General features: G+C 37.2%; 1 protein-coding gene across 2 annotated transcripts in view; it reads left to right on the forward strand.

The window, feature by feature from the left end:
- Window positions 1-17,510, forward strand: part of FREM3 (FRAS1 related extracellular matrix 3) — a 73,409-nt gene that overhangs the window by 16,058 nt on the left and 39,841 nt on the right. For both annotated transcript variants that reach the window (XM_026697842.2, XM_087936089.1), the window contains exons 3-5: window positions 5,793-5,939; window positions 14,752-14,982; window positions 15,135-15,260. In XM_026697842.2, the coding sequence (XP_026553627.1) occupies window positions 5,793-5,939; window positions 14,752-14,982; window positions 15,135-15,260 (504 nt within the window). The remainder of the gene's footprint in view (window positions 1-5,792; window positions 5,940-14,751; window positions 14,983-15,134; window positions 15,261-17,510) is intronic.

Below are 17,510 nucleotides of genomic sequence, written 5' to 3' on the forward strand. Positions count from 1 at the left end.
GTTTACATACACACTTGAGGACAATTATTAAGTCTCCTTAAGGTGTGAAATATTGCAGTTGGCAAGCTGGCATAGCAATCACCTCCTTTATGCTGCAATTAATAGGAGTACAGCCATTTTGGGGAAGATTATAGCTTAGGTTTACAAGATTTGCAAACTCCAGAATTATTTATTAGCAACAGACAGATGGATATGAATGAAGAAAAAGATCTGCGCCCAAGGCTCACTGCCAGTCAGAGTAATAATTTGAGGAAGGGGCCAAAAGAATTAAATTCTGAGTTCTTGGCATCACCCTGTAGGGCTGGGAAAACTGCCAATTTGAAGCCCTTGAACTGTTGTTTCCAGTTAGTGATCTGCATCAGTGGTTCTCAACTGGTGAAGTGTGTATCACAGATGAAAAACAGAAGTAGTTTAGGGGAGGCACAGGGTATATCATTGGAATGTTAATTATCTCTGTGTAAGACAGATGATCCGTGTTTCCTTGTGCCTGAGTTCTGAACTAAGGGCTGTGGACCTGTAAAGGAGGTTCAAGGAGTTGGAAGAAAACATCTATACAACCATGAGAGTAATTGTTTCATCCACCACATAATCTGACTGATGAAGGATTGCAACTTGGAGAAGAAGTTCATCCATAACTAGGGATGTCTGTAAATAGGCAGATTGCTTTACATGGAGTGCTGAAACTGCAGCGCCAGGTTGATATGTGACTCCCCAGATCTTGGGTGTGACTCTTAGTGCCCCTTTAACAGCTGTCACCAAATTATTTCTTCTTTTTAATTTGACAGAAGACAAGAACTGTTAAATAGGCAGGAAAATAATCACATTAATTGAGCTCAAATTATAGGTGCATTAAGTTAAATCTGCTTTTTTTTTTTAGCTAGGCCATACCATGTATTTGTCCTTACCCTGTCCCAGTTTTGGAATGCAACTTTCCCCAACAAACCATTCAAAATCTATAGAATAGAACAGAATTCTTTATTGGCCTTGTATGATTGGACACACAAGGAATTTACTGTATCTTCAGTGCATATGCTGTCAGTGTACATAAAGAAAAAAATAAAATACATTAATCAAGAATCATAAGATACAACACAGTGATAGCCATAGGTTACTAATAAGCAATCAAATCATACTGGGAATAAAATATAAATTGTAAAGATACAAGCAACACGGTTAAAGTCATAAGTGGGAAGAGATAGGTAATAGGAAAGATGAGAAGAAGAATACTAATACAGTCTTACTAAGTAGTTTGACAGTGTTGTGGGAATTAGTTGTTTAGCAGAGTGATGGCATTTGGGAAAAAACTGTTCTTGTGTCTAGTTGTTCTGGTGTGCAGTGCCCTACAACGTCGTTTTGAGGGTAGAAGTTGAAACTATTTATGTCCAGGATGTGAGGGGTCTGTAGATATTTTCACAGTCCTCTTTTTGACTCGTGCTGTATACAGGTACTCAATGGAAACCAGGGTGGTAGTAATTGTTTTTTCTGCAGTTCTGATTATCCATTGAAGTCTGTCTGTATTGTTGGGTTGCAGACAGTTATAGAGATTCAGACTCAATAATTCCTCTGTAAAACTATATGTATGTGGCCCCTCCTTTAAAAAGGTTAGTCTTTTCTTAAATTATCAAAATAACTTTGCCAAAGCTTATACGGTGATCTTTCCTGGTCCCTTTTAGATATTTTGCTCTTAGACACTCTGCTATTGATTGTGTCTGGTGAAGCAAAAAGTTTGCGCCTGTTCCAAGTTTTTTGTGCCTACCAGTAAACAATAGAAGTAAATGTCTTACTTTGAAAAGTTTCATTTTAAATACAATTGTCCTTTCTGCCTTGACAAGTTTTATATAATTCTTATGTTGAAAACAATAAAAAGTTATTCCTGGAATATAGTAGATTGTCAGTATATCTGAGACTAAGGCAAATCTGGCATTTCTGTTATCATTATTAGATGCTATTCTGAGGATATTTTTAATCCATTAAGCAATTTGGGATATGTCAATTTGGACTACTATCATAATTTATTTTTATAGCCTACTGTTGGCTGTAGCATATGGGAGTTTTAATCCAAATACTGGATCCAAATCCAATGCTAGTTTGCCATCCTACTCTTTTACTTATTGCACATTTTCTCATTATGCTGAACAATAATTTATATCCAAGACTCCTACTTGACATACCCACACCTGAAACCCTTATAAACAGAAGAACACTGACACTGACACCGCCTAAACTCTGCAGAAGATGTTGCCCGGTCTGGTAACAAAACGTTCGGAAACCAGTCCACAAACTTGGCGAATGAACCCTCACCCTCATCCTACACCCGAACTACAGATATTTGCTACTATTGTAGTGATTTATTTCATTACTTTCCATGAAATGCACCAGAATCTGTTAAATCATCAACAGGGTTTATAACCTGCAGTGGCTAGACTTGCACAGCACACTAAGTCTGAATCAATGTTATCTTTACCAGCTTATAAAACCATTAGGTGACTAATCTTCCTAATATTTTCACTGATACGATTACTTGCCAGTTGCTCCCATTCTTGGACCAGGAGGTTCTTGTTCATTGTTACACATACTTTAGGTACTTTCTGGCTAAATTACTGCAGAATTATCTAGGTGGAGCTGGCCTTTAACAGCCTTTTAACTGATACAGAATCTGACAGTGTGTACAGTCTGGGTGCTTTGAAGTTCATATGTGTTACACTACTGCTGCTAAAACCTTGTTATCAGTATGCTTCCGGTGCATTCCAAGTGCTGGTTATTATCATTAAAACCTTATATGAAATGGGACAGATTACTTGTGGGACCATCCATGTCTGAGGGTGTCAGTTTTTTACACCTGATATGACAGAGTGGGGATGTTCCAGATCCCCTCTACCAAACAGTGCTATCTTGTAGGACCAGGGATTGCTTGGCCCGTGGAACAGCCTTTCCCTGATATTTGGATGACTCCAACCAACTTGGTCTTCCAGAAGGCAGATAAAACTTGGCTTATCATCCTAGTGCTAGGGTCAAGATATTAAGAAATCCATGTGTCTTATGTAATTCTTATGTAGTACCCCTTGCCTTGGACTGAAATATTTTAATGGATTGTGGGTTTTTATATTATCTTTGTATATATTGTTTTACCTGACAATGTTATGTAGCTGAAGTAGAGGCTGTGTAAATTTTCTGCTACTAAAAGATTTCAGGAAGCTATCAGATATCAGTAAGAGATACATGTAACAAGGTTTTGATGAATAGTAATTTGGACAAATTTATATAATGGTATTCCAGACATCTGTCTAAAATTCTTAGAGCATAATAAGCAAGAACCAGGATTTTTAAAAAATTATATCTGAAAACAAACTGGAAGCATATATAATTCTTTCAAGACCAGTATCTCATGATCTTTAAAACGCATAGAACAAATCCATACATTTTTGCATTTGATTAAGTTTACAGACTTTTTTCAAGGGCAGCCCTAAATAATTATAAGCTACAGTAATCTAATCATACGGTAATTGAATTGGATGTGTGGCAGTATCAAACACCATGTTGTACATTGTCATTTGGAAGATGGACCTTTAAACCTAACACTTCCATTTTGACTCCTGCTATTATTTATTGTTTGTACTGTATCAATAATAAGAAAAGGAATGGAACAAAACTTTAAAAAATAAGTTGCAAAACCATTCTTTGAAGAGATAGCATGTATGACACTGAAATAGGAGGCCAAAATTATAAAATAGGACCAAACGGGTAATACATTTTTTCAAAACTCAGATACCTTTGTAATAAATTCTTTCAGCTTCTCTTGAAAGGCACAAAGTACAATCCTGTGATTGAAGGGAGGGGATATTGCCTGAGCTGAAAAAAATGGTGAAATGTGTACTTAGCAACTTGTTCAGTCAATTAATTTCTAAAAAAAAATAACCTTACGCCCTGTGTTTAAATCATGATACTCCTTTGGTCTTTTTAGCTGCCAGCATGATAGTATGAAATCTGTTATTTATATACTGTATGGTACAGCCTATGGTAATTAACTTTCCTATTATTAATTATAAATAAACTCTCTAATCCATGTTTCACAATGGAGCCCTTTATAAAGGAATTTGTTCAATCTTCAGTTATAAAAAGTATGTCAAAATATTAATATTTTCCAGTGATTGTGAATTTAAACAGTTTTAAGTAATATGATGAATTAGGCTACAAAAAGCAAACCACTCATTATATACCACAGCTATTTATAATTGCACATCTACTGAAATCTTAACTAAAGGCTGCATATTCTCCTGGTTTTTAGTTTGATGCCTTAATTGGCTATCTGTGAAACACTGGCTTTTCCCTATTCTCTGCCATATATCTTAGCAAAGTTAGTGATTTATATTTTATTTTATATTTATATTATATTTATATTTTGAACTACTTGATCTTTACAGATTTCTTACAATTTATTAAAGCTATTTTATGTGTAGTCCTTCAGGTTTGAAGAAAACTCTGTTTTGCACTCTTAATCTGTGTACACAGAGATGACTCTGCACTCTCAATCTGGAAACAGAATCTAGCACAACGAGGGCACTGGAATCTGTTGTAGTGGCAGCTGTGGGTGTTATTCTGTGACGCTACTCACAGTTTTCTTTTGGCAGTGTCTTCAAAGCTGATGGAAGCTTTGAATAGTACAGAGACACCAGTGTGTTCTGTCAGCAGCTCAGCTTCTAGTTCCCTTGGCTGGATGTCCCAGTGTCATAGGGTATCTTTCACAGTGTCTTCATAGTGCTTTCATGGTTAGCTTCAAGATCTCTTCTCCAACTCCAGTACACTGTAGAGGAATTGGCAAGGCGTAAAGCATTGTGATAATGTGTCTGATACAATTTATCTGGACTGTGATAATCAGTGATAATCAGTGACTAAATGCTGGTGGACTCCATATGATCCTAGATTAATGATAAATTTTATCTGTTTATGTTATTAACAGTTTCATTCACATCATCATAAATAAAAGAGATTGATGTCTATGGTGGCTCTTAATCACCCCACTTTTGGTTATCCTAAAAGTTTTTTGGAGGAAACTTGACTTTCTTGGGTTTATTTTTCCCTTGAACATATTTTGCTTCTCATACAAGAAGCTTCTTCAGTTTTGACTGAATAGTGGGGAATGAAAGGATTTATGTTATTTTCAGTCATCTGGTTGTTAGCATTCTGAAGGTTGTTCATGAACTGTGACTCATTGAGGCCCCTTGAGGTTTTATCTCTACCCCCAGGGTTACCTGAATCAGAGTGCAAATGAGTGTGGAACCTTATTGGGACTGCTGAAAGGTAGACAGGAGATAGGTGGTGGTGTAGCCTTACCTGTTGTTCAATTTTAACATACATGGCCTCTTTGACTCCTTCTTCAAACCAGTGCTCCTCCCTATTCAGAATGTGGTCTTTATTGTCTTCTTTGGGGATACAAAACACCACATCACAAACCCATGGCACCACATATAAGAACAAACTCACTAGGACAAAATTTAGCAGTCCATCTGCATTTGAAAGACAAATGTCATTCTTTTGAAGACAGAAAGTCCGCATTATATTTTCTTCTTTTTTAAAATAATAATTGTATTTTTGTCTCATCAAAAAGACACAATTCAAGTGAAACCTAATACAACACATTTACATAGTATTACAGTGAAGAAATATTGTCTCACTCATGCAGTTTTATTCATATTGTATATCATGTAGTCCTGTATGTGAATACTGAAAGGATTCTGGATATCTTTCAGATTATATGTACTACATAATAATTTATTTATTGAACTGAATTATAGGAGGAAACAGATTGCAGAGCCAACCTTTTCGTTTGAACTGGGCTTGGATTTCATTGGAAAAAGAATATTACATGATAGATGAGGATTCCAAGGTTCTGGAGGTGACCCTGAAACGCAGAGGATATCTGGGGGAGACTTCATTTATTAGTAAGTATGGTTTTAATATGTTGAAATATTAGAAATGTAACATGTAGCTTTATTATAGGGAACTTGTGATTTTTGTAGTTTTCCTAATCAAAAGATTATAGCCACTATAAAATCACTTAAAAGAAAATAAACTTTTATAGTGTAAAATATTATATCAACACATATACAGTAATGGAGATGGTGACAAATTTGTCAACCTGTTACTATGTACTTTGAATATTTGTTTATGTTAGATCTCTTTCTGCAATGTATTAAACTAATCTATTCTAGCTATAGATTAGTCTACCTTAACATACCTTTATTTATTATCCTTCATAGTACAATATTTTTATAAATGCATGTTTTTATGAATGCCCTCCAGATTCATTGATTTTTTTTTACATTGGGCTGTACCATTTACTTCTGAAATGGCTTCTTTTTATTTTAGATTCAAAAATGCATTTAATCCTGTTTGTATAAAAATCTTTCTAACTTAGGATGGAAGGCTGTTCTCTAGGAATATTTGTTGTTGGTCTTTCTTGATTTGAATTATGTGACCTCTTCATACCTGTTACAACAAATACTGGCTGGTATAAGAAACATAGTAAGCTGGGGAGGAGAAGATGTCAAAGGTGATTTTAAACATTTTACTTATTAAGGCTCAAAGTATAGAAGTGACCCTTAGGAAGAAATGCTGCAATCTTCTTTAGTTTGGTGTCCTTTAGTTGATCCCCAAACATACAATTTCTACCCAAGAAGACAGAGGCATCATTGACTTGGAAATCAGCACTTTTAGACGTTGGAAGATTGTTTTTGCATGTGATTGTCTTTGGGCAAATCCACCCAGCCACTTTGCTGACTCCCATCCCCATAATAGGGTCATATAACTCTCACATTTGGCTGTCTAAAAAGTTGGCCTTTGCGGTGCACTCAACATGGATAATTGTGGCTAAGGACTGTATGTGGTCAGACTTGTCAAAATGGTGATCTGCCCTGCCTTGGTGGGAGTTTTTTTGTTTTGTTTTTTGGGGGGATTGTTTTTGTTTTTACTGGTTTTGGGTTGTTTTTTTTTTAGAATCCTATAATGTTGACTGAATTGGTTTTTCAACAAATGTTTGGAGAGTTACCATATTTTTTGGACTATAAGATGCTCTGAACTATAAGATGCACCTAGCTTTTGGGGAGGGAAAAAATCTGCCTCTGCCTCCCAGCAATTTGTCTCCTTACAGTAAACACCCTGGTCAGCTTCAGCACAGTCTGATTTAGCATGAGCAGCTGATTGGCGGTTGGATCTGCCTTCCGGAATACTGCCTATCCGCTGCGGGAATCGCCACCACTGCCACCACCTATCACTGCCTGTACATGCCCAATTTTCAGCCTCTGCGTGTCCTGTTTTCTGATCGTTCCAGGCAGTGGGGATTGCCACCGCTGCTTATCCCCACCACATGGCCTGGCCTCCACACACCCTGGGCAAAAAATGGGGTGTGTGGAGGCAAAAAATGGGGCACGCAGAGGCTGAAAATGGGACACGCGGAGGCTGAAAAAGGGGTGTGCGTAGGCGGCAATAGGCGGTGGCGATCCCTGCAGCCTGGAATAGCTGATAGGCGGTATTCCAGGAGGCCGATCCAATTGCCAATCAGCTGCTCAGGCTAAATCAGGCTGTACTGAAGCTGACTAGGCTTTTTGCTGTTTGCTGTAAAGGCAGCAAATTTCTGGGAGGCTGTTAGTGTTTGGGGACAAACCCCCAAGCAGAGTGCACAGCAGCAGTCAGGCCAGGCAGCCAAATGAGAGAGAGGCTGGGCCCAAGAGTATACACACACTGAAGACAAAAACACTGTTTGTAGTTTTAAAATAGTTATTTAATTCACACAGAGATTAAGAAGTGTCATTCAGTCCATATGTCAATATCCAATATATCCATCCAGTAACCTAGTCCATTAACTAGTAAATACAATGTCTTTATCTGCTTGTAAATCTTCTCCTTCTGATACCTTTCTCTCAAAGACAACGCTGAGTATGCACAGCTCACCAAGTTAACAGTCCTTTTGTTCAGTAGAAATGGTATCTGGCACAGTAGCCAACAAGCAGACGTCTCATAACAGTAGTAAACAGCAGGCAGCAGATAGCAGAGAGACCAGGAACCAGGCAGACCAGGAACCAGTAACCAGCAGGAACCAGACCAGAAACCAGTAACCAGGAAGTGTTACGTCTCTCTCACTGCCTATTATTGCAGCTTGCAACCGCACCCTTAATTATCAAATTACATTGCAGTTTTTGTGCTTAAAGCTGCAAACACTTAAACCTAGGTTCATATATTTATTCACCCAAACCAGTTGGAGTATTCATATACCCAACATTCTCCCCTTTTGGGTGATATAAATATATAATACCCTTACAATCTGAACCCATACTTTTCACAACTCTCTAGGTGCTTAATGGCACCTTGGGCTTTAGTAAAATTATCAGCTATATTGTCCTCCGACATGCAATACTCCAGCTGTATCATTTTACTCTTTACAGATTGTCTAACATTTAGATACCTTAAATCTGTATGCTTGCTCCTAGTTTTTACTGCAATATTTGTGGCCATTTGAATTGCTGCCTGATTATCTTCATGTACAATTATAGGATAATTTACAGTTATACCCATATCATTCAACATTTGTTTATACATAATTAACTCAGTACATAATAGTGATAAACAGGAGAATTCTGCCTCCATAGTAGACAAACTTATATGCTGTTGTCTTATTGACTTCCAACCTATTAATGTCTTACCCAGCATTATGGCTGTTCCTGAAGTCGACTTTCTTGTGTCTCTTTCTGATGCAAAACTAGCATCTGCATAAGCACTCAATATGAGATCACCTTTTGGTTCTAAATACAGTGCATGGTGTAATGTTCCTTTAAGATATCTTAAGATTCTCTTCAATGCTATCCAATGACATTGAAGCGGATCATTATTATGACGTGCCAGCTGATTAATACTATAAGCTATATCTGGCCTTGACCAATTGCTAATGTATGATAAGCTACCAATCAAAGATTGATATATTGCCTTATCAAACTTGGGACTTTGAGTATCCATTTTGCAAATATCCTGACTCATTGGAGTCTTTGCAGGCTTACAAAGTTCCATCTTATAATCTAATAGCAATTTAGATATCTTATCTTCCTGAGATATCTTAAAACCTTTCTGTGTTTTCACTATATTCAAACCTAGATATCTCTTTATCTCCCCTAATTGCTTGATTTTTATTTTCTTGCCTAATGATGCTATAATTTTATTTGCTTCATCATTAGTCTCAGTAATCAAGGCAATATCATCAGTGAACAATAATAATAATGATATTTTACCATTTGTCTCCCTTTTAAACAGACATGGGTCGGCTAAACCAGCTTTAAATCCTATATTGTTCAGTTCCTTTACAATATACTGGTTCCATTCATAGCCTGATTGTTTAAGACCATAGAGGCTCTTCTTTAACAACCAACAATCATTATTATTGTCACCTTTAAATCCACTAGGCTTTTTCATATATACAGTATGTCTTAGTGGAGCATGCAAGTAAGCAGTTTCCACATCTAAATGGTTAACTATATATTTCTTGCTTGCTGCCCACACTAAAGCTGCCCTTAATGTTGCTGCTTTAAGACTAGGTGCAAATACTTCATCATAGTCATTCGCACTTTGTCTAAAACCTTGGGCTACTAATCTTGCCTTATGGATTATATTTCCATCCTTATCAGTTTTTATCTTAAAGATCCATTTGCAGCCAATGGGTTTTATATCACCAGGTAATCTCGCATTTTCATACACTTTCATATCCTTCAAGGATTTCAATTCCTTATTCATTGCTGCATACCAACTCTCTTTATCTTTAGAAGGATATCTTTTTATCTCATCCACAGTACATGGAACTCTATTTACCTGGCACACTGTGTTAGCCTGGTATCTATCAGGCGGTCTAGATATTCGTGTAGTTCTTCTGGGAATTACAGGGCTTGTATGAGGACTTTTTTGAGTTACTACCTGGTCCTGTTCCTCATCTTGCTCAGCTATTGGTTCTATTTCTTCGTCTATGGGCACTATTTCTTCCTGTACTTCTCTCTTTACTTTATTTTTAAAGTTACAGGGATAATTAATGGGATTTCTATAGGATTCAATAATTACTTCTTTATTGTTATCCTGTTCTAACTTATCCCATCCTACGTGCTCTAGAAATTGGGCATTGGCACTACTTAACACCTTAGATGTGCCTTTCTCCCAAAATCTATATGCCCTATGGTTAGCTTGGTAACCAACGAAGAAAAATTGTTTAGCTCTGTGTTGCCCTTTACGCCTGAGTTGTGTAGGGACATGCACCCATGCTGGTGCACCAAATGTGTGCAGGTAACTCAGATCAGGCTTCCTGCCATGCCACATGGTGAATGGTATTTCACCAGTAGTTGAGTTAACAACGTTGTTCAATATGTTATTAGCACACATTGTGGCCTCCCCCCACAAAGAATCAGGTAATCCAGAATCAGTTAACATTGTTCTAACCATTGCCTGTAGTGTTTGGCCTCTTCTCTCTATAAATGCGTTGTGTTGTGGTCTATATGGTGCAGATTTCTTGTGCTCTATTCCAGCTACCTTTAATCTATTCTGGAATTTGCTGTTAACAAATTCCGTACCATTATCTGTCACCAGGGTTATCAGTTTCCGTTTAGACTTTCTCTCTGCAAACTTTAACCAGTTGAAGAAATGTTGATATGTTTCAGTTTTGCTTTTCATTAGGTAGCAAAACCCATATCTAGAGTAATGGTCCATAATGCTCAGTATATATCGAGCACCCCCCATACTGGGTTTCTTTGGACCTATAATGTCTGCAAATACAACTTCTAAAGGTTCTTTAGTTTTAAAACCATTTAGCCTATTTGCAGGCAATATTTTACTCTTATCTTCACAGCAGACATTACAACGCAAATATTTATCACAGGGTTTTAACCTTATTCCTTCAGATAACTACTGTACGTTTTAGCATTTTAAAATTTACATGCCCCAAACGCCTATGCAATAAATGGATACATTCATTATGAGGCTTGATATTGTTAAATACAGTCTGTGCCTCCCCTTTCTTACTATCATGTAAGACATACAATGCTCCATTTAAAGCTGCAGTTACCTTTTTGTTATCTTTTTCCAGTATGCACTTATTATTCTTAAATGTAACTACATAACCTAGTTTATCTAATACTCTTACAGAAAGTAAGTTCATCTTTAACTGTGGTACATACAACATTTTTATATTCTGGTTTAAGCATGGACAATATGCAATACCTTCACCCTTGGCCTTGAGGTGCCAGCCATTCGCGAGTGATATATGTTGAGAGCTTGTAGACATTTTTATAAACTTTGTCTTATCTCTCGTGATGCAGTGGGATGCACCACTGTCCACCACCCATATATCATTCACATCACAGTTGCTGAACGTGGCTAGTTCAAAGGATTTCTTTGGCTTTTTTACATTCTGGCGTTTTCCTTTTCTGCAGAATCTTGCCAAATGTCCTCTGCCTCCACAATTAAAACACCTTTTAATTGTGTATGCCGTTGAAGATAAATTCTCTTCTTCCGGGTGCTTTACTTTACAAAGCTGGTTTCTTTCATGCTTTGAAGATAATTTCTCTTCTTTATTAGGCTTATCTTCTCTCAGCTGGTCACGTTCAAACCTTCTTCTGGCTTCTTCTAATAGCCTGCCGGTAATCTCAGTTACTGATAAACTGTCTTTTGGCAATACTTCTAAAGCAGTCACAAGATCATCATAGCTTCGATCCAATGAAGACAGTATGATGTATACTTGTTGTAACTCATTAAATATAAGCTCTTTTTCTTGTAACTCTTGAAAAATGCTTTTTATACAGTTTAAATGAGTTAACATATCTCCATTCTTCTCAAGATGTGTTCTAAACAGCTTCCGTGTAAGATTGATATGAGCTCCTACACTGTCTCGAACATAAATCTTCTTGAGATTCTCCCAGCAGTTTGCAGCATTTAACTCTCCACGAATATGAATCAGTTGCTGGTCTGAGAGAGTCAATCCTATGATGCACAAAGCCTGCTCATTCTTTCGTTTATAGTCTTGTATCTTTTTGGCATCCTCTTCTACATTAGGATCTAAGTTAGATACATCTGGTGGGTTTGTAATTATATCCCACAAACCTTCTCTTCGTAGAAGTAAACTACATTTCATTGACCATGAAACATAGTTTGTTCCATCTAGTCTGGATATCATGGACAGACTTGGCAAATTTACTTGTGCCATTGCTCTTCAGATAAATAACTATTCAACAAACAGTTTGTCTTTACAGTAATGTGCAACTCACCCCAACTCTCACTGGTATAACCTGGTTAGTTAGACTGTGCTCACTGGGCCCATAACCAATGTTAGTGTTTGGGGACAAACCCCCAAGCAGAGTGCACAGCAGCAGTCAGGCCAGGCAGCCAAATGAGAGAGAGGCTGGGCCCAAGAGTATACACACACTGAAGACAAAAACACTGTTTGTAGTTTTAAAATAGTTATTTAATTCACACAGAGATTAAGAAGTGTCATTCAGTCCATATGTCAATATCCAATATATCCATCCAGTAACCTAGTCCATTAACTAGTAAATACAATGTCTTTATCTGCTTGTAAATCTTCTCCTTCCGATACCTTTCTCTCAAAGACAACGCTGAGTATGCACAGCTCACCAAGTTAACAGTCCTTTTGTTCAGTAGAAATGGTATCTGGCACAGTAGCCAACCAGGCAGACCAGGAACCAGTAACCAGCAGGAACCAGACCAGAAACCAGTAACCAGGAAGTGTTACGTCTCTCTCACTGCCTATTATTGCAGCTTGCAACCGCACCCTTAATTATCAAATTACATTGCAGTTTTTGTGCTTAAAGCTGCAAACACTTAAACCTAGGTTCATATATTTATTCACCCAAACCAGTTGGAGTATTCATATACCCAACAGAGGCAGAGGCAGATTTTTTTTTCTCCATACAAAATAAAAAAGTAACAAGAGTTACTACATAAACTATGGGCAGATTTATTTGTTGGCAATGCTTTGACAAGATATTTGATGGAACTCTAATGGAAGAGTGTAGGTAGTGACACTGAAGTGACTAAAAGCTAGTGACGGCAGACCAGAAAAGTGTTCTTCAGCATTGAGAAAGATAATTGAACGTTTATTACAGAAGAAGTTTATAACACTCTGCTGATTTAGACAAAGTGAAGAGGCATGAATCATGGAATGTTTAGCACAAATATAGAAAGTTGCAGTTGGTTGCTGAATGTGATGAGTGATGAAGTATATGACAGAAGTAAAGAACGAATGAAAATAAATGGAATTCCTAGCCAGCAGTTCATTACTGAGCAAGGATGTGTGATAATTCTCTTGCGAGTTTAATGAAGTTAAAAATATATGTTTAAAGGATGTTTTGTTCTAGTATTGGCTAGGAACGTGACTTCACATGTCCTGTTGTTTGCAGATTTATTATTCTTAAAATTTTGTAACTGACAGCCTCAAATGATAATTTAATTAAGAGTTACTTTTTTAAGCTGCAGCTGAGTAGAAACATTAGATATAACGTGTTCAAGCTCAAATTCATGATATTAAGTTAACCTTAAATTGCAATTACCAAAACCACATTTTTGCAACATGGAAACAGTTCCCAAAAATGTCAGCAAAAGTTTTCCTATGTGCTGGCAGAAATTACTATCAAATTTTCTCACTTCCCAGTAATTAAATTCTCATGTTTGATTTTTTTTTCTTGCATTTTAAAGCATCACATTAATATTAGAAATGTGCAAATCCAGGAGAACAGAAGGACACACACAGCTTGTCTCTTAGAATCAGTAAAGTAGTGGTATATTTTTCTTGGCTTACGCAGCTGTGTTTGCATGTGTGTGGATACACTACTCAAATGCAAGGACATGCATTCAAAGAGTCAGTAAAGCTAGGAAAAGGTTGCAACTGCTCAAACATTCAAAGAAAGTCCTTAAAATGCATTTCCATACATTTCAAAGCACATCCTTCAACAGATTTGAACAATTTTAATATAAATTTTCAAATCAAATAATGAAGTTAGGTCTTTACAATTATTTAAAATGGGCCTAATCTGAAAGGTCTCAGCATTGCAGTAATACAATTGAGTGTCTCTGAAATCTCAAATTGTTCTTGAGTTATCAAAATTAATTAAGATAAATTCACTGCTGGAATAAACCTTTGCTTTTTGCATTGGATCAAAAGTTTTATTAACTTATATATCACTGCCTGAGCCTGTTTAAGTTACTTTGCAATTTTAGGAGCGTATTGTAGAAAATATCTACCATATGAAGCGTGACTCTTCCTAAAATGGCTGCTATTTGGGTTATGAGGGAACACACCATATCACAGAAAAGCATGGTGGCCCAGTGTGAAAATGGTCGCTTCTCACTCAGAAGGTTGAGAGTTCAATCCTAGGTAGCAGCAGATGTTTCTCTCTCAGAGTGCAAAGAGGAAATAACTGTTGCAAACTCCTTGTAAACATCAGGAAGGGTATCCAGCCAGTAACGCTCGGCTCCATTCAGTCAGCCCAAATTAAATCTACCCCAAATTAAGGGATTGTAGGGTCATAAAAAGAAAAAACCTGTTGTGTTGTCATTTTAAGTCTTAATTGTTTGACTGTAATTTTGCGTTCTCATTTGTGTCTTATTAAATGCCTTAAAACTATTTTATGTAGAAAGGTAGGGTACATTTCATAAATAAGTATTTCAAGTCTAAGGTTTCTTATATCTATTTTTTTCTTCCAAACATTTACACAGGCATTGGGACTAAAGATGGAACAGCAGAAAAGGATAAAGATTTCAGAGGAAAAGCTCAGAAACAGGTTCAGTTTAACCCGGGACAGACTGTGGCTACTTGGCGAGTAAGAATAATTGCAGATAATAAATATGAAGAATCTGAGACCTTCCAGATTATTTTGTCAGATCCAGTTATGGCTGCCCTGGAGTTGCCAGAGAAGGCAGTGGTGGAAATCATTGATCCTGGTGATGGTATGTTACTTTTTCCCCTGCTTTTTTCCATCCTGTAGCTTTCATATCTTGACTGCCATTTACTGGAATAGAATTTTAACAAATCTAGTATACTTAGTCTTTGTCATAAATGATTACTGTATATTGACCAATGACCTTCTGCTCTTTTTCAGAATCTACTGTGTATATTCCTGGGTCAGAATATAAAATAGAGGAAGATGTTGGTGAACTGTTAATCCCTATCAGGAGATCTGGAGATACTAGTCATGAACTGATGGTTGTTTGTTCCACTCATCAAGGTATTCCTTACTAACTTATGCCAAATACAAATATTGTATTTGTCCCATAAAGCAGAATTTTATTTAACTTAACACAGTTTATCCATTTTAGAAATAACATAATTTGTAATGCAAAACAGTTCCAAAAAGCCAGGGGTGGGATTCAAATTTCTTAACCAGTTCTATGGGCATGGCCTAATTTGTGAGTGTGGCTTTGCAGTTATGTGACTGGGTGGATGTGGCTTGCTGACCGAGTGTGGCTTGGTGGTCATGTGACTGGCTGGCCATGGCTTGTATGCAAATATTGTAAATATTTATTTAGATATTTATTGTTTTATTAAAAAAGATCAACTTTTACCCCAAATCAGGCAAAGCAGGCAGGCAGATTGAGTTGCTTGCAGAATCACAGATTCACTCACCGATCTACCTTTCTGCAATCTGCTGCCTGAGTCTGCACTGAAAAATAAAAGCTTCCGATCTAAGGAAGTTTCAGCTCTGCTCTTAGGCCACTTCTCCCCTCCACCAACTCCCTGAATACCAGCCCTGACTAGGCCTTCAGGGGAGCCTCCTGGGCGAAGGCAAAGCAGTACAACAGCGATTTAGATTAGCTAGAAAGCAAGAAATCTGACCATTTCCTGCTTTCTAGCTAATCTAAATCATGTGGAATAGCTTATAGTCGGAACAGCTGATCATCAGGGGGAAAAAAGGAAAAATGGCAACTTACCAAAAATTAGGAAAGGCACAATGCAGGCAAGTTGGATGGTGCAGACAAGGCAGGCAAGTTGGATGGTGCGCATGTGAGCTAAGGAGTGACTAGGCGGGGAGGGATGGGTGGGGAGGGGCAGGGCCAGCCAGTGGCGCGATTTTCCGTCTTCTCCAAACTGCACAGAATCATAACAGTTGGTTCTATAGAACCAATCTAAGCTGGTAGAATCCCATCCCTGCAGAAAGCTTGCAAATTGCTAGTGAGTAATTTTTTTACATGCTATTCTTCACCTTAAAGTATTTTCTCTTTTCTTTCTAAACTTTTCTTTGTTTCATTTGATGGAGAAAAACCATGGGAAAGCATGATCATTGGGATTAAAAAAGGCAAAACTAGGTGGGGAAAAGAAAAAGATCATTTCTTGATAAAAAGTAACATGGAATAACTATGTTTTTTTCCTTTTCCTTTCATTTGTCTTTTTCTTTTCTTGTTAGTTTTGCTTTGTATATTTTTGCTGTTTTGAAAAAGTCTTATGGTGCCTTACCTTTCCAAATTACTAAACCGTCACAAGATTCCAGGGATTGTATTTTAAATCATATTCCCAAATAAGATTGTAGAAGATTCAATAATCTTCTTGTTGTTGTTAGTTGTGAAGTCGTGTCTGACTATCACGACCCCATGGACAGTGTTCCTCCAGGCCTTCCTGTTCTCTACCATCCTCCGGAGTTCATTTAAGCTCATGCCTGCTGCTTCAGTGACTCCATCCAGCCACCTCATTCTCTCTCGTCATCTTCTTCTTTTCAATCTTTCCCAGTATTATTTATTTATTTAATTTATTTGATTTGTCAATTGCTTACAAGATAATAGGTATAAGTATAAACATAATTATGAACACATGGATACATATAAGAAAAATAAAAGAAACAATAGGACAGGGATGGTAGGCACGTTAGTGCGCTTATGCACACCCCCTACAGATCTCTTAGGAAAAGGGTGAGGTCAATAGTAGACAGCCTAAGCTTAAAGTTTTGGGATTTGGGGAAGAAACCTGAGAGTCAGGCAGAGTATTCCAGACATTGACCACTCTGTTGCTAAAGTCATATTTCCTGCATTCAAGTTTGGCGCGGTTAACCATAAGTTTGTATCTATTGTGTGGTCTTGTATTGTTATGGTTGAAGCTGAAATATTCATTGACAGATAGGACATTGCAATGTATGATTTTATATACTATACTTAGATTGGACCAAAGGCGGTGTAGTTCTAGGTTTTCTAGGCCTAGAATTTCAAGTCTGGTGGCATAAGGTATTCTGCAATGAGTAGAGGAGTGGAGAACTCTTCTTGTGAAATATTTCTGGATTTTCTGTACGGTGTTAATATCAGATATGTAGTGTGGGTTCCAGCTGTATTCAAGTATTGGTCTAGCAAATGTTTTGTATGCTCTATTTAGTAGTGTGATATTACAAGAGAAAAGGCTACGTAGGTTAGGTTAACAACTCTTAATGCCTTTTTGGCTATGTAGTTACAGTGGGCTCTAGCACTTAGATCATTTGAGATGAGTACTCCAAGGT

The sequence above is a fragment of the Pseudonaja textilis genome, chromosome 6 (genome assembly GCF_049901715.1).
Source record: "Pseudonaja textilis isolate UNSWEBS1 chromosome 6, rPseTex1.2, whole genome shotgun sequence".
NCBI lineage: Eukaryota > Metazoa > Chordata > Lepidosauria > Squamata > Elapidae > Pseudonaja > Pseudonaja textilis.